The sequence below is a fragment of the Eublepharis macularius genome, chromosome 11 (genome assembly GCF_028583425.1).
Source record: "Eublepharis macularius isolate TG4126 chromosome 11, MPM_Emac_v1.0, whole genome shotgun sequence".
NCBI classification, from domain to species: Eukaryota; Metazoa; Chordata; class Lepidosauria; order Squamata; family Eublepharidae; genus Eublepharis; species Eublepharis macularius.
In genome coordinates, this window is record NC_072800.1 from 1,471,924 (window position 1) to 1,491,178 (window position 19,255).

The window sequence follows — 19,255 nt, forward strand, 5'->3', positions numbered from 1 at the left end:
TGATAGGAAATGTAGGCAGCTTGGCGGAATGTTGGACAAGTGACAGTTGAAAAGTCCATTGGACAGCAGTCGGAGAGCCAAGCTGCAAGACCAGGACGCCTACATTTCCCATCAAAACTTGAGGGAAGCTGACCAGTGTCCAACCTGTGCCTTTTGTCACTTGTAGTTCCGCTCTGTGGCTTCCCACCTGTAGCCCTGAATGAGCCAAACTACTGAAACCAGCACCAGTCAATACTGCCATTTTTATCCAAGTTGTATTTCCACATTTATTTTGTAAGCTGCTTTGAGTGCCTAGGTAGAGAATAAAGCACAGTATGAAGGCCAAAATAAAGCAACTTACGGAGGTAGCTGTTGACAGGTTCTTGATTGATAACTATGTTGCACAAAATCTTCTGGCTGCTAGGGTCACTCTTGACTATTAGAGAATAGTTTCCAAACTCTCCAAAATGATAGTGTGCCCTAGAAGGAGCAAACGAAGAAGACGACTCCCAAAGTTATTTAAAGCAAAAACTAACTTGAAAACTGCCAATGCACGAGAGAACATCAGGGACAGCACGACAATCACGGGACTGTTCTAGACAGTACTCTGCCCAGGATATAAGAAAGGGCATGTGTGAGATTTGTTCCTCTGCATTAGAATAGTTCCACCCCCCCCCCACCCCCGGTTTTTGCTGGTTCTTTTGAGACCACTTTTACCCTGATCTTTTTCTGGAAGCCAGTTCTGAGTCAATTTTCCCATTGTGCATAGTGTTTCTTTCAGTTTCGTCTGCCTGCCCCCCCCCATTCCCACCCACCTCCAACCCTCTCTGATAATTAGACGTTCATAATTGTCAAACTGCCTTCCTTTTCTCCTTCCTAGTTTTGGTTTTTAATCTCAATTTCTTATCAATGTATCAACCTACTGCTGTAATAACAGGTGCAGCAAGTTCCCCCAATTCCCAATTTTCATTAAAAAAGTAAGTAATACTGCAATCCTAAGTTGCTCCAGTCTAAGCCCATTGAAATCAGTGGGCCTGCAATGGAGTAACTATGTTTAGGATTGTACTGTAAGCCTCTTCCGATGCAAAGATATGCCTTGTCCCTTATCCCTCTGCAAGGGAAGGGCCTAGAGGCTTACTGTTTTTTAAATGAAAACTGGGAATCCAAATAACCTTTTATTACAATGGTAGGTCAAATCTATTAATATGAAATTGACAATTTAGAAAGAAAGAAAAAAGCAAAAGCCCTGGTGGCCCAAGGGAGGAGAAGAGCGGCCACTTTGGGCACCAGAAGATGCAGTGTAGTTTGACATGCAGGCCGCAGAGTTGTTGCTCTGGGCTGCATCCCAACATAGGTTGCTTTGCCCCAGCGGTGCCGGCCTCCGCCTTCTGGCTCAGCCAGGGAAGGGGTCTCCGATACGGACCAGGGCGGAGGGGGGCTTAGGTACGGAGAGTGGGGCTGCTCCTCTTTTAGGCTTCCCCCGTGTGTTCATTTTCAATTTTTTAAAAAATTCAGCCCTGATGTCAATCTATTGATATAAGCACGCACAAAAAAATAGTGTGTGTGCGCGCGCGCACTATGACTTCATAGATGATCCCAGAGATGGCGACAGCATCCTCACTTGAAAATCTTGATTATTTAAGGCACGTGCAGAACAAAATAAACTGACGTGAAAACTAAAAATGCAAAGATAGGGAAGGCACGCAGAAGAACTGCTACCAACTTCTTTTACTGTTCAGTCCTACTCACGATTCAGTTGCTTTGTGAGGTCGGTGGCTATTGTTCCAGCATAGCACCTACCAGTGGGACTTTCCGTATTACTGTCATATATATACTAGTAACAAAGCCCGTTCTGGGAAAAAATGTAACGGGCTCTAGAAAGGGGAGGACGGGCAGGTGGGCATTGCCACCTCCTCCATAACTGATGTGACTGATCCCAGCTGGGTGAAGGCAGGGGGCAGGCATTGCCACCTGCTCCGCGCCTGATCCTGGCCTGGGCTTCCCACCGCGGTGGCTCTCTGGAGGGACAGGCTGCCTCGTCTGGGCTTCCCTTCATGGCAGCGCCCTCTGGAGGCGCACCAGGGTAAGTTGTCAGGAATATGGTTTGCCTTTTACATAGTAGGATTGTGTATTGTGTGCTTTTCTACAGGTGTCTGGATTGTTTTCATTGAATTTACTTAGTCATATAGAATTGTAATATCACTCATATGAGTGAGTCTGTTAGTGTATAATTAATACTTAGTGGATTTGTTCACAGATATAAATACATAAATTTATATATAATTGTTCCATTCATTATTCTTGATTTTAGTGCAGTGTTACTTTTGCATCTGCTGCTCTTTACATTGCCTCCCCTCCCCTCCCTCCCCCCCTTTTCTGATGAGAGAATGGCGGTGGCTTGGAAGGGGGGGGCTGTCTAGCCAAGTGCCCTGAAACTCTTGGAAGGAAGGAAGGAAGGAGGCACCAAGTGCTGAGCACTCTCTCTGACAAGACTCTTTCAGAAAGCGTTTGGCCAACGGCTTGGTAAGAGTAATGGATCAGTAGTGGAAAAGATACAATGGGGAAATCTGTTCTGTAGCTCTTGTATTGTAGACTGTTTAAACTTTGTTTAAGCCACCCTGAGCTTTTAGAAAACCAGTGTATAAATGAATAGTTTGGCCTGTCTACCCACTGGCCTCTCTCTATTCTCTGGCCCCCCTTCCGTACTATCCCTTGCTTTCTTGGTGACTTCTCTTCAATGCATCTGTCTGCGGTTTTTCCTACTCTTCCATCTCTATCCTCATTTAACGTCTCAACCACTATCTTCATCTCCCTAGGGTTTCTGCCTTCATATTTATAAACGCAATTTGGTTCTATAGATTTTTTTTTTGATAGCGCCGCCTAACCTCCTATAAATCTGCTCAAGCTAAGCCGCGCTGGCTGCCTTCGGAGGAATGCCTATAGAGCTGCACCCTCTTTGCACAACGCTAAATGGAATCTCCGCCGCCAGGATCCAGCCCCTCCCCGGCTGAGCCGCCGCCTCGGCGCTCTGCGGGGTCGCTGTCCTTGGTGGCGGGCGGGACGCACCTGCAGAGCTCCTGGCCCTCGGCGGCGCCGCTGACCCGCAGGGCCAGGCCGTGCTGGCAGTCCACCGCCACGCTCGCCTCCTCGACGGTTCCGTTCGGCGCGAGGGACGCCAGCTCCTGGAACAAGCACTGCCGGGCAGGGAAGGCCGGGCAGGCCGGGCGCGGATCAGTCGAGCGCCGGCCGAAGGAAGCCCAACCGCCGCCCGGCCTTGCTGGCTTCCTTCCTTCAGAGGGAAATACGGGCCGCCCGACGGCGCGCCGCTTCCCGAGCAGGAAGGAGCCTCGCCGGGCGGCCTGCTCTCGGCTGCGGGCCCGGCAGGGTCGGCGGCCTCCCAAGCTGCGCCCGCCACCCCTTACCTGGAAGCAGGCCTCGGAGCGCCACGAGACCGTCGCCGCCTCCGCCAGCCCCTCGCCGCGCACCCGCAGCCAGGCCTGGTCGACCCGCAGCTGCCCGCCCTGCCGCCTCGCCGCCTCTGCCGGGAGAAAGAGGGAGAGCCCCGGTCAGCCCGCGGCCGCCCGGCCCGTCAGGCGCCCCGGAGCCCCGCGCGGCCGGCCAGCCGGCCGGCCGCATCCCCGCCAGGGGCCGAGGAAGGAGGCAGGGAGGGCGAGGCCCGGCTCGCTGGCTCGGGCGGCGCAGGGGCCTCGGGCGGCGCCTTACCCGGCGGCTGGGCCCGTACGCGGAGCAGCAGGGCGGCGGCCAGGGCGGCCAGCGCCCCCCACGGCGGGGAGCCCCACCGGCCGAGTCGGCGCCCTGCCATGTCCCGCGTCGCCTGCGCCGAGCCGGGCCGGGCCAGGCCGGGGGGAGGCGCCCGGCGGCGGGGCGTCTGAGGGCCCGCCTCCCTCGCTCGCCCGCCGGTTCGGAGGAGCCCGTGAGCGCCGAGTGGGCGTGCAGGGCCGCGCGTGTGAAGGGGCCGCCCCGCCCCGCCGCCGCCGCCTGGAGAGCCGCCGGCAGTGCCCCGGGCGCCCCCGCGGGTACTGGGCGCCCTCCGAGCGCGGCGGGGCCGCGGGGGGACGCCGGCCGCGGGGGAGGGGCCTGCGGCCCAGCCGGCGCGGCCTTGCGCGGGGAGAGTCGGCGGCGCGCTCCGCTGGACGGCGCTGGGCCTCGGCGGCGCCCTGGCCGCGGTTAGGCGGGCGGGGGGCGGCGACCCTCCGGCCCGGGAAAAGCTCGCCCGCGGCTTGGCGCCTTTCCCGAGCGGAGCGCGCGGCCGTCGAGCGGCGTCCCCAGCGGGCGGCTTGAGTCGGGGGGGGGGGCGGCGGCGGGGCGCCTGCCGCAGCCGCGAGGGGCCCGATCCGCTCCCGCCTTCGGCGCCTTTCTGTGTCTCGGCGCTTAAGGGAGCCCCGGTGAAGCCCGGCGAGCCCCGCGGAGCGCGGACTTCCAGAGCGCGTGAGTTGCAGCGGATCCCTCAGCAGAGCCCCTCCAGCCTTAAGGCCGCTGGCACCAGATCTGAGCGGGAGACGCAGCAACTCCGATCTTTTACAGAAAATGAATGACAACCGCATCATGGCGAAGAAACCCCACCACGTGATAGCTGACCTCGTGCAAAGGCTGACGCCGCCCGTTCTGCTTCTGCTCCTGGCTGTACTGCTGGTGAACCTGGCCCTCTACCAACACCTCAGCAAGGTCTCTGTTCCCTCTGGAAAGGCAAAGGTGGGATACGATGTTTGTCCACACGGCTACTTCAGATTAGGAACTCTGAAGAATTGTTTGCCGTGGTTGTCTTGCGAGGCCATAAGAAGAGAAGTTCACAAATTGAAACGTGTGGGTGAAGGAGCTGTGAAAAAGGTAGGTTGGATCAAAACAGACCACGAAAATGCCCGTTTGGTGTAGTGGTTAACACACTCATCCGGAGAGGCGGGTTTGATTCCCCACTCCCCTCCACTTGAAGCCAGCTGGGTGACCTTGGGCCAGTCACAGCTCTCTCAGAGCTCTCTCAGCATCACTCACCTCATAGGGTGATTGTTGTGGGGATAATAGTAACATATTTTGTAAACCGCTCTGAGTGGGCATTAAGTTGTCCTGAAGGGTGGTATATAAATCAAATGTTGTTGTTATTATTTGTGATTACACTGAAGATCATTTATTTCATTCATACTCCAGCTTTCTCCCAATGGGGATCCAACTAATGTTTGTCAGTCTCCTGTCCTCCATTTTATCTTTGCAACAACCCTGTGAGATAGCTTAGGCTAAGTGTGTGAATAGTCCAAGGTCACCCAGCAGAGCACAGAATAAAAACTTGGTCTTTTGGATCCTGATCTGAAACTCTAACCACTAAACCACCCAGCCTAGGAGCTATGAATAAGGACCTGGAAACCTGCATACTGATGTTGGTTAGGCTGAGGGACAGTGACCTGGAGGGGCTCTCCCTCTTCTGCTTCAGCTGCTGTCTCACACGGCTTCACACTCCTCTGCTGGAAGCCAGCTGGGTGACCTTGGGCCAGTCACAGCTCTCTCAGAGCTCTCTCAGCCCCACAGGGTGTGTTTGTTGTGGGGATAATAGTAACATATTTTGTAAACCACTCTGAGTGGGCATTAAGTTGTCCTGAAGGGCAGTATATAAATCAAATATTATAATAAAATATTGTTCTCTTTTGAGTTTTGAAATGGTATTTCAGCTGGTTATATTGAATAAATATGCCAGATCACAAGTTTAAAAAGTCAGTTGACATAACTTTTGGCATCAAGATGATGTACATTCAATAAGATGTATTTCAGTTACAGTAACAAAAACCACTAAGTATTGATACAAGATAGTAACATTTAACTACACAGAAAAAGTGATGTTGCTTTAGTTGTTTTTAAATTGTGTGTGTCCGTAAGATTTAGTTTATTTATTGATTTTACATGGAACTCACATAATGTATTGAGGAACCCCATGGTTCTGGGAAACCCTGGTTTGGAGATGCTGCTACCATAAGAACCCATATACTACTCAACTAAGCTTGAATATACGGGGCCCCAATTACCTGGGACCAGATGTAGAATGTGTGGGGAGGGGGTTCAGCTGCCGTGGGGGTGCGAGTGGATTGGTCTGCACACTTCGACAGCTTGTGCTCCACCAAGCCACTTGGGTGGGGTTGGGGGGTGGGTGAGTGAATTTTTCCCATACAATGGGCACCATCATCGGGGGGGCGGGTACGCCAGTGTAAGTCAAGGTTATGACGCCGTAACCCTTAGTTCACTCCCTGTGCATTTTCCACACATACACTCCCCTCCCCCAAACTGGGCTGTTAGCATCCTATATTGTAGATAAGATCTGTGGTAGTCCAACAGAACCAGGAACCTAGAACAAGTAAGCTTGATTAAAAGTTAATGCTAGGGGTTGTGTTATGTCTTTGGGGAAGAAATTAAAATGAATCCAACTCCTTACTTTTAGGTCTTTCTTTCTGAGTGGAAGGAAAACAAAGTTGCTCTTTCGCAGTTAACAACGCCGGAGCTGCAGGAGGACTTTCTTCATGGGCTGCGGATGCTGAAATCTCTGCAGGGCAAGCAGGTGGTCAAACTTCTTGGCTTTTGTGAGGAGGATTTCCTGATTCTAACGGAGTACCACCCCTTCGGCTCCTTGAAGAATCTGAATCAGATACTGAACTTTCCAAAATATAAGGACTCCAACACTTGGCATCGTAGGTTCCTGCTGGCCATAGATTATGTGAGCATCATCCATTATCTGCACAACAGTCCTCTGGGCACATTTGTGATGTGTGATTCCAGTGACTTGGATAAAGTACTTTCACAGTATTTACTAACCAGCGACTTCCATGTTGTTGTGAATGACTTGGATGCCTTGCCTCTGGTGAACAGGAGTGCTGGTGAACTGGTCAAGTGCGGCCATCAGGAGCTTCAGGGTGAGTTTGTAGCTCCTGAGCAGCTTTGGCCTTCTGGGCCACAAATCCCATTTGAAGACAGCCTCATGCCTCCGTATGATGAAAGGACAGACATATGGAAAATCCCCGATGTCACAAACTTTCTGTTGGGAGACATAGAAGGGAGTGATCTAGTCAGGTTTCATTTGTTTGATATCCATGTGGCATGCAAGAAGAGCCCAGCAGAAAGACCTTCTGCTGAGAAGGTTTTGGACTCATACAGGAAAGTTCTGACATCCCTTGTTAGAGGAACGGTAATGCCAGGGACCAGGGACATGTTGTAGAAATTATTTAGACTGTTTGGTACTACAGCTACAGTTGTGTACATTTGGGATATACTCTTGGCTGTTGGCACTGAAAACTGTACGGGGCTGGTTGAAGTATAAGCATAAACAGTTAAATGATCTCTTGAAGTTGTCCTCTCACTGTTTTCTTCTGTGACTGGTTTTCAGTAAATGGGAGAAAAGTGTTATGGTTTAAGTTTGAAAAAACTTTAAACTTGTATTTAAGATTTCCTTGCCTAAATCATAGACTTGGCTTTCTCAGAGGATTTTTTGTTCATAGAGTTAAATTATTGCATATGGTGTTTTTCAGAGCAAGTGCAGAAGAGGGCAACCAAAATTATTAAGGTGTTGGAGCACCTCTCCTATGAGAAAAGCCTGGGTGTCAGTTCTAGGATTGGCAGTCCATGACAGAGAGATCCTCACAGCAAGTACTCCAGGGTCTTGGTTGAAAAGGTTTTATTATAGAGATCCATTAAGTTCACAGGTCCTTCAAAGATGCATCGGAATTGGCAGGAATGAGAATACAAGCTAAGGCACTTTGATATAAGGGTAAGGATTCCCCCCTCCCCTGGGGCAGTTAGCAAAAAGGCGCGAAAGCCAGAAGATTACAAGGAATTTGACTCCCCCTGTGTCTTGTGATGTGTTACAGTTTAGTACAAGGTCAGGAAGCAGACTTCACAGGTAACAGTCTCAACATTAGTACTTTAGTTTTTAGGCAAGCTTAAGATGGCATGAATCTAATGGTCACAGTACGTGAGCATAGTAAGAGAGCATATGGGTACACAGTATGAGCAAATCAATACAGGGAACGGAGAACATATGAATGGCATGGATGAATGGTATGCAGACATGACACTGGGACTTTTCAGTTAAGAAAAAAGATGACTGGGGAAGACATGATGGAGGTTTATAAAATTATGCACAGGGAGAAGAAAACGGATAGAGAGAATTTTTTCTCTTTCTCCTATAATACTAGAACTTGAGGGACACCCAATGTAGTTCATGGGTAATGGGTTCAGAACAGCCAAAGGCAATCTTTACTCAGTGAGTAATTAAATTCTAGAATTTACTCCCAGTGGACATAGTGAGGGCCATGAGTATAGGTGGTTTAAAAGGGGACTAGACAGGATGCCAGATTAGATGGACCATTAGGTGGATTTCAATGCAGCATTTCAAGGGTTCTCTTTTAAGTTGTCTCCCTGTGCAGAAAAAGGCTTAGGAGAGAACCCTGGAAACACCACGCTTAAATCTGAAGGGCAAGTTAATCATTTGCAGTTCAGAAGAAAACCCAAAGAGGTATGGGGCCAAACATGGCAAAAATCGCCCAAGCAAAAGAGGCCCAACTCTGAGACATCCATTTTCGCTCCTCAGTCTTTACAGTTGAGCTCCGCTCTTGATTGGGCCAGGCGGCCCTTGAAAATGTTACAGACAAATGTACAAGTGAGCCCAGCCCAGCTCCCTTCATTCCCAGAGCCTGAAATCCTGCTAAAGGATTCAGGGTTACCCTTAATGTTTTATGGGCTTGGTTTATGGTGTGGTAGTTTCTTACTATGTTAGTGCATCACGTGGGCAAGGGGAGCTCTTGGGAACAGAAGAAAGCCCGTTTCACACAGATCTGATTGGAAATAGGACATTACATTCTCAATGACATAAACAGGATGTATTTTGTCAGATTAGTTTAATGTGTTTTGTGTTTACTGGATCAGTAATACAAGGGTTAACAATAACCACTTAAGCAATATGGTTACAGCCTATCATTTACATGAGAAACTGATTTCCCCTAGCAGTTTTGATGAAGCAGGACGCTGTATTTGAAGATACTAATTACTGTTTTGCACAAAGCCCTTCTTTGTTCAAGAGCTATGCATATTATTTTAGCATCCAGCTGTAAGTGAAATAACAATGGGAAAAAGGAATCAAGATAAGCATTTTTTTTGTTTTATAATTAACCACGTATTAGAGTTTTTCCTCAATACCTTTTTTAAGACTAGAAATGACTAGACAGTGAGCACTTAGTGTACCAATGATAACCACAGAAGTATCAGTAATTACTACTTTCAGTACTGATATTTTAAGCAATAACTGTGCCAGCTTGCCTCGGTTATATTTTTGTCTTTTCTCCCTAGTTGCTATGAAAATGAAGGTCAGCAGCCAATCTTGCCAGTATCTCAGGAGCCACAATCCAGTATCCTTTTCCCACCAGTGACCAGCCTAGAGCCCTCCCTCGTCTCCCCTCTGCCCCGGCAACTGAAGTCCAATAGGAAGTGGACTGAAAAGGAAGATTCCATTAGTTGTTGTGGCTAATAAAGTCCTCTGTGTGTTTGTCTCATTTAAAATCACCCTAACCAGCGGCCAGTGCTACACAGCAACATACGAAATTACCCTCTCCTAAGGACGATCCTTGCTCTACGGCACTCACAGTATCACTCTGAAGGGAAAGTCACTTTCAAGGGTGTCAGACACAGAAAGGAATCTGTGATCAAATATTTGGATGTAAATAAAAATATCTACTTCATTATAACTTGCCTTTTCACTGAGATATAAGGCAGATTACATAATTTAAAAAACAGTTCAATCCAGAGACCCCAATAAACAACACTGTAAGGCTAGGATAACCTAATTGGGGAACAGTGCAAAAAATATAAAAAACAATGAAAAGAAAATAAAACTATTCAGACATGACGTGCCGTTGTTCATCTACGGGCTTTAGTGCAGTCCTGCATTGGGACTGCGCTTGCACAAGCCAGCTGCTCAGAACAGGACTTTTCTCAGCTAAAAGGCTATTGGGGGGGGGGGGTTGACCTCTCCCTGCAACAGCTCCAAGCCGGCTTTTCCCACCGAAACAGTCACATGATCGGGGAGGTCGCCCCCCCCCTTTCCCCCAGTTTGTTTTTTGCCGCTGCAAAATGGGCCACTGTCCATGGCATTACAGTTTCAGCCTTGCATATCACAGGAGTCGACAACACAAGAGCAGACTACCTCAACAGAGTGCGAAAGTCGCATCATGAGTGGGTCTTGACAGACAGATATGTACACCAAATATTCCTTCCCTGGGAGTTTCCACAAATTGATCTGTTCGCCACACAGAACAACACGAAGGCCTCCAGGTTTTGCTCCAGAGGGGGGGAGAGACAGGAATACCCTGGGGGATGCTTTTCAGATCTAATGGACAGGAGGGCTGTTTTATGCATTCCCTCCCATCCCACTAATCCACAAGGTGATTTGCAAGGTGAAAGCAGATCAGACTACATGCATACTGTTGGCCCCGTTTTGGCCATGTCCGCCCTGGTTCCATATATTGAAATGGCTGGCCAAAGGGCGTTATGTTCACTTGCCACTGACTCTGGACTTGCTCACCAACGGGTGCACCCTTCACCAAGATTTGAACAGACTGCACCGAACAGCATGGTTCCTAGGGTAGAAGGCATGCGTGCATTTTTCAAGGGAGGTGGCTAATGTTCTCCTCGGTGCTCGAAGGCTGTCCGCCAGGAAGTCATATGCCTGTAAGTGGAACAGATTTGTCTGGTGGGCAAACAGGGCGATAAGTCCAGAGACACGCCCGTCTAATATCTTTGACTATATGGTATTCCTACAGATCTCAGGACTGGCATCCTCGTCGATAAAGATTCATTTAGCAGCTATATTCCATTGTCGTATGTTGCCTGTTAAAATCACTGTCCAAGACATTCGACATGGGCAATGTCTTATAAACAAATTTATTTGGACTAACAAACGTCCCAGAATAAATTTTCTAACTATGAAGCGGTCATCAAAAAAAGGAGACTTGGCCATACCAGACCTGCAACATTATTATGTGGCTGTCCAATTGACAAACATAGTGGTATTGTTGAATTCTCCTGAAAATCTAGACTGGGCTTATAAGGAATCAATGCATATACATGCACACGATATAAAAGACATGATTTGGACAGAATCTAAGAACAGGCCAACTGAAATTTCCACTAATCCTTTCTTGAATACTACCTTAAAAATATGGGATCAGACAAGACAAACTTTAGCCCCGTCATCTTCACCATTATCGTCCTTCCTAGATTAGACTTGGTTTCTACCTGGACAGGATCTAAACTCATTTCAGCAATGGAGGATAATCAAGAAAACAAGAATGATATAACCAGGGCTTTTTTTGTCAGCTGGAACGCGGTGGAATGGAGTTCCAACACCTCTTAAAAATGGTCACATGGCCGGTGGCCCCACCCCCTGATCTCCAGACAATCTAAACTCCCCTCTGTCTGGAGATCAGGGGGCGGGGCCACCAGCCATGTGACCATTTTCGCCAAGGCAAAAAAACTCCCCCCTTGTTCCAGCTGACCCAAAGTGACATCATTATGCGGTCTTAAGTTCCACCACTGAGTTCCACCACCTCTTTTCCCAGAAAAAAAGCCCTGGATATAACCAAACAAGGCGTAATTCTAAATAAAGGGCAATTAGAGCGCAATACAGATGCTACTATTCCATGGTACCAATATTTACAACTGAAACATAGGCTGTCAGCCAACTGCAAACTCATTAAAACGAGAACTAACAGATTTCGACTATCTACTTAAACAAGCACAATCTCAGCGGAAGGGCCTTATCACAAGGCTTTATGCTATCTTAAATTTGAGGGATGAACAAGGTCCATTAAAATATGAGCTGCAATGGAATAGAGATTGCAATAATAATATTAACCGACCACCAATGGTCCCTGATTTGGTTAGGTCCCTTACAATCAAAGGCAATCAATATCAAAATGACATCGATTAAAATTATGTCGAAATGGTACGTGTCACCTTCCCTTCTCCATCAAATTAATTCTAACATAGATCTATCATGTTGAAAACAATGTGGACAAGTAGGAGATTATTTTCACCTATGGTGGACATGCCCTAAAATCCAATTGTTCTGGGATTTAATTATACAGAAAATCAAGGAAATAACAGACTATGACATGCCTAAGAAACCTGAGACAATCTTATTAGGTCTATGGGAAGATTCAACCTTACCAATGATCAGGAAAAACTTAATATATATGTTACTAGCAGCAGCAAAAATGTTATTAGCATCAAACTGGAAACAAGGGAAATTACCGAAAATACAACAATGGTATCGGAAAGCGTGGGACACTTTCATCATGGGAAAAATAGCTGATTATTTACGCTCTTTAGATTCACCACAGTACCAGTCAACATTTTCTATTGAGTGGACGCCTCTTTTGAATCATTTACATGATATCAACCAATTGCCTGATGTTGACCCTAATACCCTCAGTTTTTTAACTATACCATGAACAAAGTTTAGCTGTTAATCTTTGCTTATGGCTGATGTAGTTATTGTAGTAGTTAAAGGTTGTAAATTGTTCCAAGACTTAACTATTTGTTATACACTTTTATTGTTTTGTACTTTGTATTTTGTAAAATGAAAAATAAACAGGGGGGGGGGAAGATTAGGAATTTCAGACTCTGTAGAATTTTGATCCAGAGGAGTTAGCCGTGTTAGTCTGTAGTAGCAAAATCAAAAAGAGTCCAGTAGCACCTTTAAGACTAACCAATTTTATTGTAGCATAAGCTTTCGAGAATCAAGTTCTCTTCGTCAGATGCCTGATCAAAACTAGGCAGATACAGAAGAGGAGGGGGGAAGAGAGAGAGAGAGGAAAGAAGGGGACATAAATCACAAGGGGACAGAATGCAATTAGCATGGAGGCAATCAAAACCTTCCTTTGCTTGGAAATGTAAACATCTCCTTTTGGTGTGCAGTCAGTTTGCCGTATTAGTTTGTAGCAGTGAAAGTATCCAATTCCTATGTAGTATAAGCCTTCGATAACCACAGCTCTCCCTGCCAGCTGCATCTGACAAAGAGAACTTTGAGAATTTTGAGAATTTTGGATTCCCCCCCCCCCTATGCTGGCAGAGGGAATCTCTTAGAATTTAGATTTGTGAGATGGGTTTTGGATTTTTAGAGGCCCCCTCCTTCTTGCATATTTTAAAATGTGATTCCAAAGAAATGAAATGTTTGGGAAAGGGAATAGAGAGTTCCACCACCTCTTTTCCCAGAAAAAAGCCCCGGATAGGACTCAGTCTTTCCGTAAGGAGTCAACATTCTTTGTCACTCAGGTCCCAATAAAGGCAAAGCTGCGTCATCACAGATGATCTCTAGATGGGTTATGTCAGCGATTAAACATTGTTATAAGATGGCCAATGTCCCTTGTCCTTTTGTTCTTCAGGCCAATTCAACAAGGGCCCAGGCAACACGGGCTGCACTCCTGCGAGGAATTCCCACTGCTGACATTTGTTGTGTGGCTACGTGGTCATCGTGAAACACTATGCTGTGGATGTCAACTCCAGGAGAGAAGCTGCAGTGAGGCAAGCCGTCTTACAATCTCTCTTTGTCTCAGAGTTCCTTCCCACCACCAGACGAGTAGCTTGCTATTCTCCCAATGTGGGACTGCACCAAAGACCACAGATGAAAACAGGGTAGCACCTACCTGTAACTGTTGTTCATCTAGGTCTTTGCGCAGGCACACATCACTCCCCTTCCAGCCCTGCTGTGAACTCTCTGACAGTGTTGGGGAGATTGCAGCGTTACAGAACGGGGGGGTGGGGTGGCGGCGACCTCCCTGATCACATGACTGTTTCGGCGGGAAAAGCCAGCTCGGAGCGGTTGCAGGGGAGGTCGCCCCCCCTTAATAGCCTTTTAGCCGAGAAAAGTCCTGTTCTGAATGGCTCACCTGTGCAAGCACAGCCCCAATGTGTGCCTGCACAAAGACCTAGAGGAACAACAGTTATAGGTAGGTGCAACGCTGTTTTACTATATCCTCCCTTTCAGGAGTTTCCTTAGACACGTGTGGACACTAACTTGGGTTTGGGCCACTCACCCAGAACTGCAACCAATTTGGAGGAATTGAGCTCACTGTCAGGGGGAAACCTCTTCTCACTTCTATAGCCTGGCTAGCTTGGAAAACTAACACACTTGCCAATTGGGGGAAGCAGAACATGTGATTTAGGGCTCTTTCACCTGAATAGCGGGCAAGAAAGCTCAAAGTGCCTTTAATAGGCTACCAATAACCATGAAACAACCAGCTATTTTCTAAAGCAAGGATCAGTATTTATTGCAGGAAATACTGGGGTACAGGAATTGAAAAGGTACTCAAGCCTAAGAACAGTGCAATTGTGTTCACAGGGACAACCACATGGAAAGTTACATGAAAGAAAGAGTAAAACCAAGCCTCTGGCTGAGAGGCAGCTCTGCACCTGGGAATGACCACAAGGAGAAGTGGGCGGCGGGGGGCGGGGGGGAGAGAGATTTAAAGAAAGAAGGAAGAGTTTTCAGAGGAAAAGAGTGAACAGAGAATGAATTTACCTATCTTCAGTCTGCTGAGCTCGGTAGAGTACATTGTCTGATGGTCCAGGGAGTGAGAGAGGAGGGCCTCAGGTAGAACTTCTGAATGTCCCACGGAAAAGGTTGGCTGGTTCCAGAGAGGCATGGAGTGGGCAGCCTTGAAGCCAACAGAGGGGATTAGACTGCCTGCCATTGGCTAGCCAAACAGCAATCATTAAGGGAACACGCACAGAAGAATATCCTATTATATATAAAAGGTAAGCCATATTGGTGACGACTCACCTTTTATTCTGGTGCACCTCCAGAAAGTGCGCCACGGCGGGAAGGCCAGGCGAGGCAGACCACCCCTCCAGAGGGCGCTCCATTTTCTAAAGCCCATTTTTTAAAAAGGGGCTTGTTTACTTGTAACATCCAGGAATTCAGAATGAGCCCTGGGTGCGAAGGTGGGTTTCCTGAACTTGACTGAGCTAGGAAAGTGGTTTCCTAGAAAGGTAACAAAAAGGTGATTGTCTCTAGGCAGAGTGGACAAAAAAGGGCTGGCAGGGTGGAGGCTTTGTTCATGTAACAGGTTCATAGATGTTCAGACAGGGTTAGTACAAGTAATCAAGCCCTTCTCAGTGTTTGATAGCAATCAGATTTTGTGCTAAGAAAACTTGTCCTTGTAGATAAGATGTATAGGTGAGTACAAAGCCTATGGCAATGGGTAGGCTTGAAGATGTCCCATCCGTGAATCAGTCTCTTGCTCAAAATTATGGCCACTCATTACGGCAACTCATGGCCTGAGGAGAACCGTGGTCTTGCCGCCTCCGAAGTATGGTATTGCTAGCTCCTAAAATGGCTGCCAAAATAAATCTAGCCAAGATGGAGTCAGAGCAGGCAGCACATATCTGGGAAGGGGGACCCTAGTAACACCAAAATGCAAAAAGTGAGCTGCAAAGGTAGAACACAGTTTTTATTTTACATTATTTATATTATGCCTTTCTCAATGAGACTCACGAAAGATTACACAGTGTAATTCAACAGGAGGTGACATCCAGTAAGCAAAGCAATAAGGCTGGATTGCAGAAACTGAAAACAAGTAGAAATCTGAAAATGGAGCTGAAACAAAATATAAGCATTCACATGACACATTAAACAATGCAGAAATTACATAGTAGGATAATACTTCTCGCTACAGGATGTACTATACAAAGTATTTTTTAAAACATTTCAGTAGTCATAATCATCTGCATAAAAAAGCTCTCTTGGACAATTTTGTTTTGCAGAGTCTGCTGAAAGCCTGGAGAGCGTAAAAGCCCCCCTGACCTCATCAAGGAGGCCGTTCCATAAGATGGGGGCCACCACAGAGAAGGCTTGTGTGTGCGGACAGCTGTTTTTCCCCGTTTGCAGGCTGGCCCCTGCAGAAGGCCTTGCTCAGGTGCGTGAAGCTGCCATGGCGCAGCACAGGGAGAGAAACAGTCCCGCAGATATGAGGGACTGAGGTGATGAAGGGCTTTGTAAGGGGAAGTAAAACCCTGAATTGAATGACTGATTGCAGAGAGGGGGTCAAGTGCAGGCTCTGCTGAGCTGCTGCTAATAATCGAGCTGCAGCATCCTGCACCAGCTGGAGTCTCCAAACTGACTTCAAGGGCAAAACTATGTAGAGTGCATTGCGGCAGTCTAGTCCTGGGCCGTTTCCTGGGGAAAACACGAAATATCGCGTTTTCTCATGCGAGTTTTGTGTGAAGTCGCGCAAAACTCTCGCGAGAAAACGCGTTATTTCGCGTTTTCCCCGGCACGATCCACAACATTGCGGCATGGAGCGGCTTCAGGTAAGCCATCTGGAAACGGCCCCGATATTTCTGTGGCATGGATGCAAGTGACCAGATTGGCTGTGTCAAGGTAGAAGGCCATCTTGCGGGATAGACAAAATTGGAAGTGGTTTTTTGCAGCTGCGTTAGCTTGCTTCTTCAGCAGCAATGCTGAATCCTGTATAATCACTAGGTTCTTAGCCAAGACAGCAAGGGTCAGCTGACCCCATTGAAAGTGGGAAGTACAACGACCTTCAAGATCTCCATCTTCCCAGCCACCATCACTTCTGTCTTGTCTGGCTCAGTTTATTTGCTTTCAGCCAATTAAGCACATCAGTCCTCTACATGAGCAGGGATCTGGATAGATAATAGAGCTGGTCATGATCGGTATATTGTTGAAATACAATTCCAATGCTACCAATGATTACTCCTAAAGGCTTTACATAGAGGTTGAATAACACGGGGGCTAAGATTGTGCCCTGTGGGAACTTACAAAATAGTTCCCACACAGAAGCCAGTTGTTACTAGACATGGGCACGAACGGGGGGGGGGAAACTCGAACACGTTGTTCGTTGCCGTCAATGAACACGAACAGACGAAAAGTAACGAACGTGTCCCGTTAATGAACATGTTAGTTGTTCGTTGTTCATGGGGGCCAGAATGGCCCCTGTTGGACTTAGAGAGCCCATATTCACAGGGAGTATTCAGCAGCCTCCCCTCCAGCCATCACCCGAATTTGGTCAAGATTGCAATATGGATCTTGGAGTTATACATTCCTAAATCTAACACCCCCAGGAAACTCCCATTCAATACAATTGGAGCCATCAGTTGACTTTGGCCCAGTGTACAAGCAGTGGACTCAAATGCGAGCAGCCTTCCCTCTAGTGGGCAGGGGGTTTGGCTGCTCAGCAGCGGCACTCCCCATGTGCCCACCCGCCAGGCCTCCCAGAGGCTACTTTCCGCCAAGGCCGGAAAGTGGGTCAGGTCAGCGGCTGCCGGGTCTGGCGGGCTGGGAGAGGTGGTGGTGAGCCGCCTCCCTTCTAGGGGGCAGGGGGTTTGGCCGCTTGCCAGTGGCACCCCCCATGTGCCTGCCTGCCAGGCCTCCCAGAGGCTACTTTCCACCAAGGCCGGAAGGTAGGTCAGGTTGGCAGCTGCCGGGTCTGGCAGGCTAGGGGAGGCAGTGGTGGGCCACCTCCCTTCTAGGGGGTTGGGGGTTTGGCTGCTCACTGGTAGTACCCCCCATGTGCCCAGCCGCCAGGCCTCCCAGAGGGTACTTTCCGCCAAAGACGGAAGGTGGGTCATTTCAGCTGCCGCCGATTAACCAAATGACCCAGCACCAACAGTCTGCAAAGAAAACCCTCCAGTAAGATATGATGGTGTACACAGAGGCCTTGCACACACAAACACACACCCTGGTGGGCAGGGCCGGCGCATCCATTGAGGCAGGTCTGGCAGCCGCCTCGAGCGCTGAGGCCCCAAAGGGGGCACCGGGGGTGGGGGTGCACCCTGCGGAGCTGGCGGCAGCAGCGCTGGCAGCTGAACAGGAGGGCTGGGAAGCTGCACGCATGCCTCCCCGGCCACCTGCCGCACCTGGCTCGCAGCTGTTGCAGCTTCCCAGCCCTCTTGCTCAGTTGCCCCATGCTGCTGCCACCACCTGCACACAACTGCGGGCCAGGTGCACCCAGCAGGTGGCTGGGGCAGTGCAGGGAATGCTACACAATGATATAACATGCAGTGATGTCATCATGCAGTCCTGGTGCGCGTGTGTGGCGGGGGGGTGGCAACAGCCCTGAAGTTGCCCCCGGCCTCAGGCACCAGAAACTCTGGCACCGGCCCTGCTGGTGGGTCAGAGACACCAACATACGTCCACCAGATGGGCGACATCATGGCATCGGGGCCAATGCTGTTGTCCACACCTCACATGGTGCAGAGGCTGTTGCCGCCCCAAAACACCAGCTTGACACGGAGCATTGGACGTTTAGGTACATGGGATAGATAGGTTTCTCAATAGACAGGTGCATAGCTGTATGGGATAGGTCTATAGGATAGAGGGATGTATGGATACATTTAATACCTGTATTGGATTGACAGGAGAGACAGATACTGGGGAGACATGTGGATTGCTTAAATATCTGCGTTATACCGTCATTAGAGAGTTGGAAGGAAAGAACCAAGGGTGGGAGGGGGCTCCAGCCCCTAACATGTAGAAGTGGAGGCTCACGTGCTGGCCGTCAAGCTGGTGGAGGATGCCTTCCCCCACATCGTGGGGGAGGCATCGGTTCCCCTAGGAAAGGGGATTGTGGGAAGACAGATAGATGCCCACGTGGGGAGCTGTGGGCTGCCGCCCACATCACTCACCAGCCTGCCATCACAGACATGGCAGTCTATTCAGCGCACCCTACAGAAGATGGCAGTTCGACAGAATCCACACCACTCAGAGACAGCTTACCTGTGCAGGCAGTACAAGCAGGCTGCCGCCAGCATCACCCACCTTCCTGCCTTCACGGAAAGGGTGGGAGTCATGGGATCCATTCTCCCCTGCTCAGAGGGGACAGCAGGTGCCATGGAATGGGGGCAGCTTTTGAGCTGTTCCTCGTGCCCCAAAGCGGTGGCAGCTGACATGACCCACCTTCCTGCCTTCTCGGAAAGGACGGGATGGGCAGGACAGGAGAGGTCGTTGGGAAGGGTCATAGCGGTTCCATCCAGAGGGGGCAACGTTGAAAGAAGGACCAGGAACTTGTAAGGGAGAGGACACGATGGGCAGGACAAGTTGTGGGGAAGGGTTGTATTGGTGCCATCCAGAGAGAGAGAGGTTGAAAGAGGGAACGGGAACTTGTCTGGGAGAGGAGGGAAAAGGGTTACCAGCCATGGAAGCAGCCACGAGAACCGAGGGGGGCTAGAGCCCGCTGTAGAGGAGCTTGACCTAGAACCACAGTAGACT

General features: G+C 48.9%; 2 protein-coding genes across 6 annotated transcripts in view; one reads left to right on the forward strand and one right to left on the reverse strand.

Moving 5' to 3' along the window:
• Positions 1-4,431, reverse strand: part of HGSNAT (heparan-alpha-glucosaminide N-acetyltransferase) — a 51,322-nt gene extending 46,891 nt beyond the window's left edge. Inside the window, exons 1-4 of one of the 3 annotated variants that reach the window (XM_054991150.1) lie at positions 3,703-4,431; positions 3,402-3,517; positions 3,046-3,173; positions 341-459 (exon numbers count right to left, since the gene is read on the reverse strand). In XM_054991150.1, coding sequence (XP_054847125.1) covers positions 341-459; positions 3,046-3,173; positions 3,402-3,517; positions 3,703-3,802 — 463 coding nt within the window. In that variant the 5' untranslated portion in view covers positions 3,803-4,431. The remainder of the gene's footprint in view (positions 1-340; positions 460-3,045; positions 3,174-3,401; positions 3,518-3,702) is intronic. The other 2 variants (XM_054991151.1, XM_054991149.1) reach the window with 2 other exon arrangements.
• On the forward strand, positions 4,340-9,687 carry POMK (protein O-mannose kinase). Of its 3 annotated transcripts, XR_008597825.1 has the most exons (4): positions 4,346-4,827; positions 6,419-6,887; positions 7,500-7,738; positions 9,316-9,687. XR_008597825.1 is itself a non-coding variant. In XM_054991154.1 (3 exons), the coding sequence occupies exons 2-3, from the start codon at positions 4,528-4,530 to the stop codon at positions 7,187-7,189; spliced, it is 1,071 nt and encodes a 356-aa protein (XP_054847129.1). In that variant the 5' UTR covers positions 4,340-4,428; positions 4,525-4,527; the 3' UTR covers positions 7,190-7,310. The 3 variants fall into 3 exon arrangements, 2 of the variants coding, with proteins under 2 accessions (XP_054847129.1, XP_054847130.1); XM_054991154.1 differs by lacking the exons at positions 7,500-7,738; positions 9,316-9,687 and having other exon boundaries at positions 4,340-4,428; positions 4,525-4,827; positions 6,419-7,310; XM_054991155.1 differs by lacking the exon at positions 7,500-7,738.
• The last annotated feature ends 9,568 nt before the right edge of the window (positions 9,688-19,255 follow it).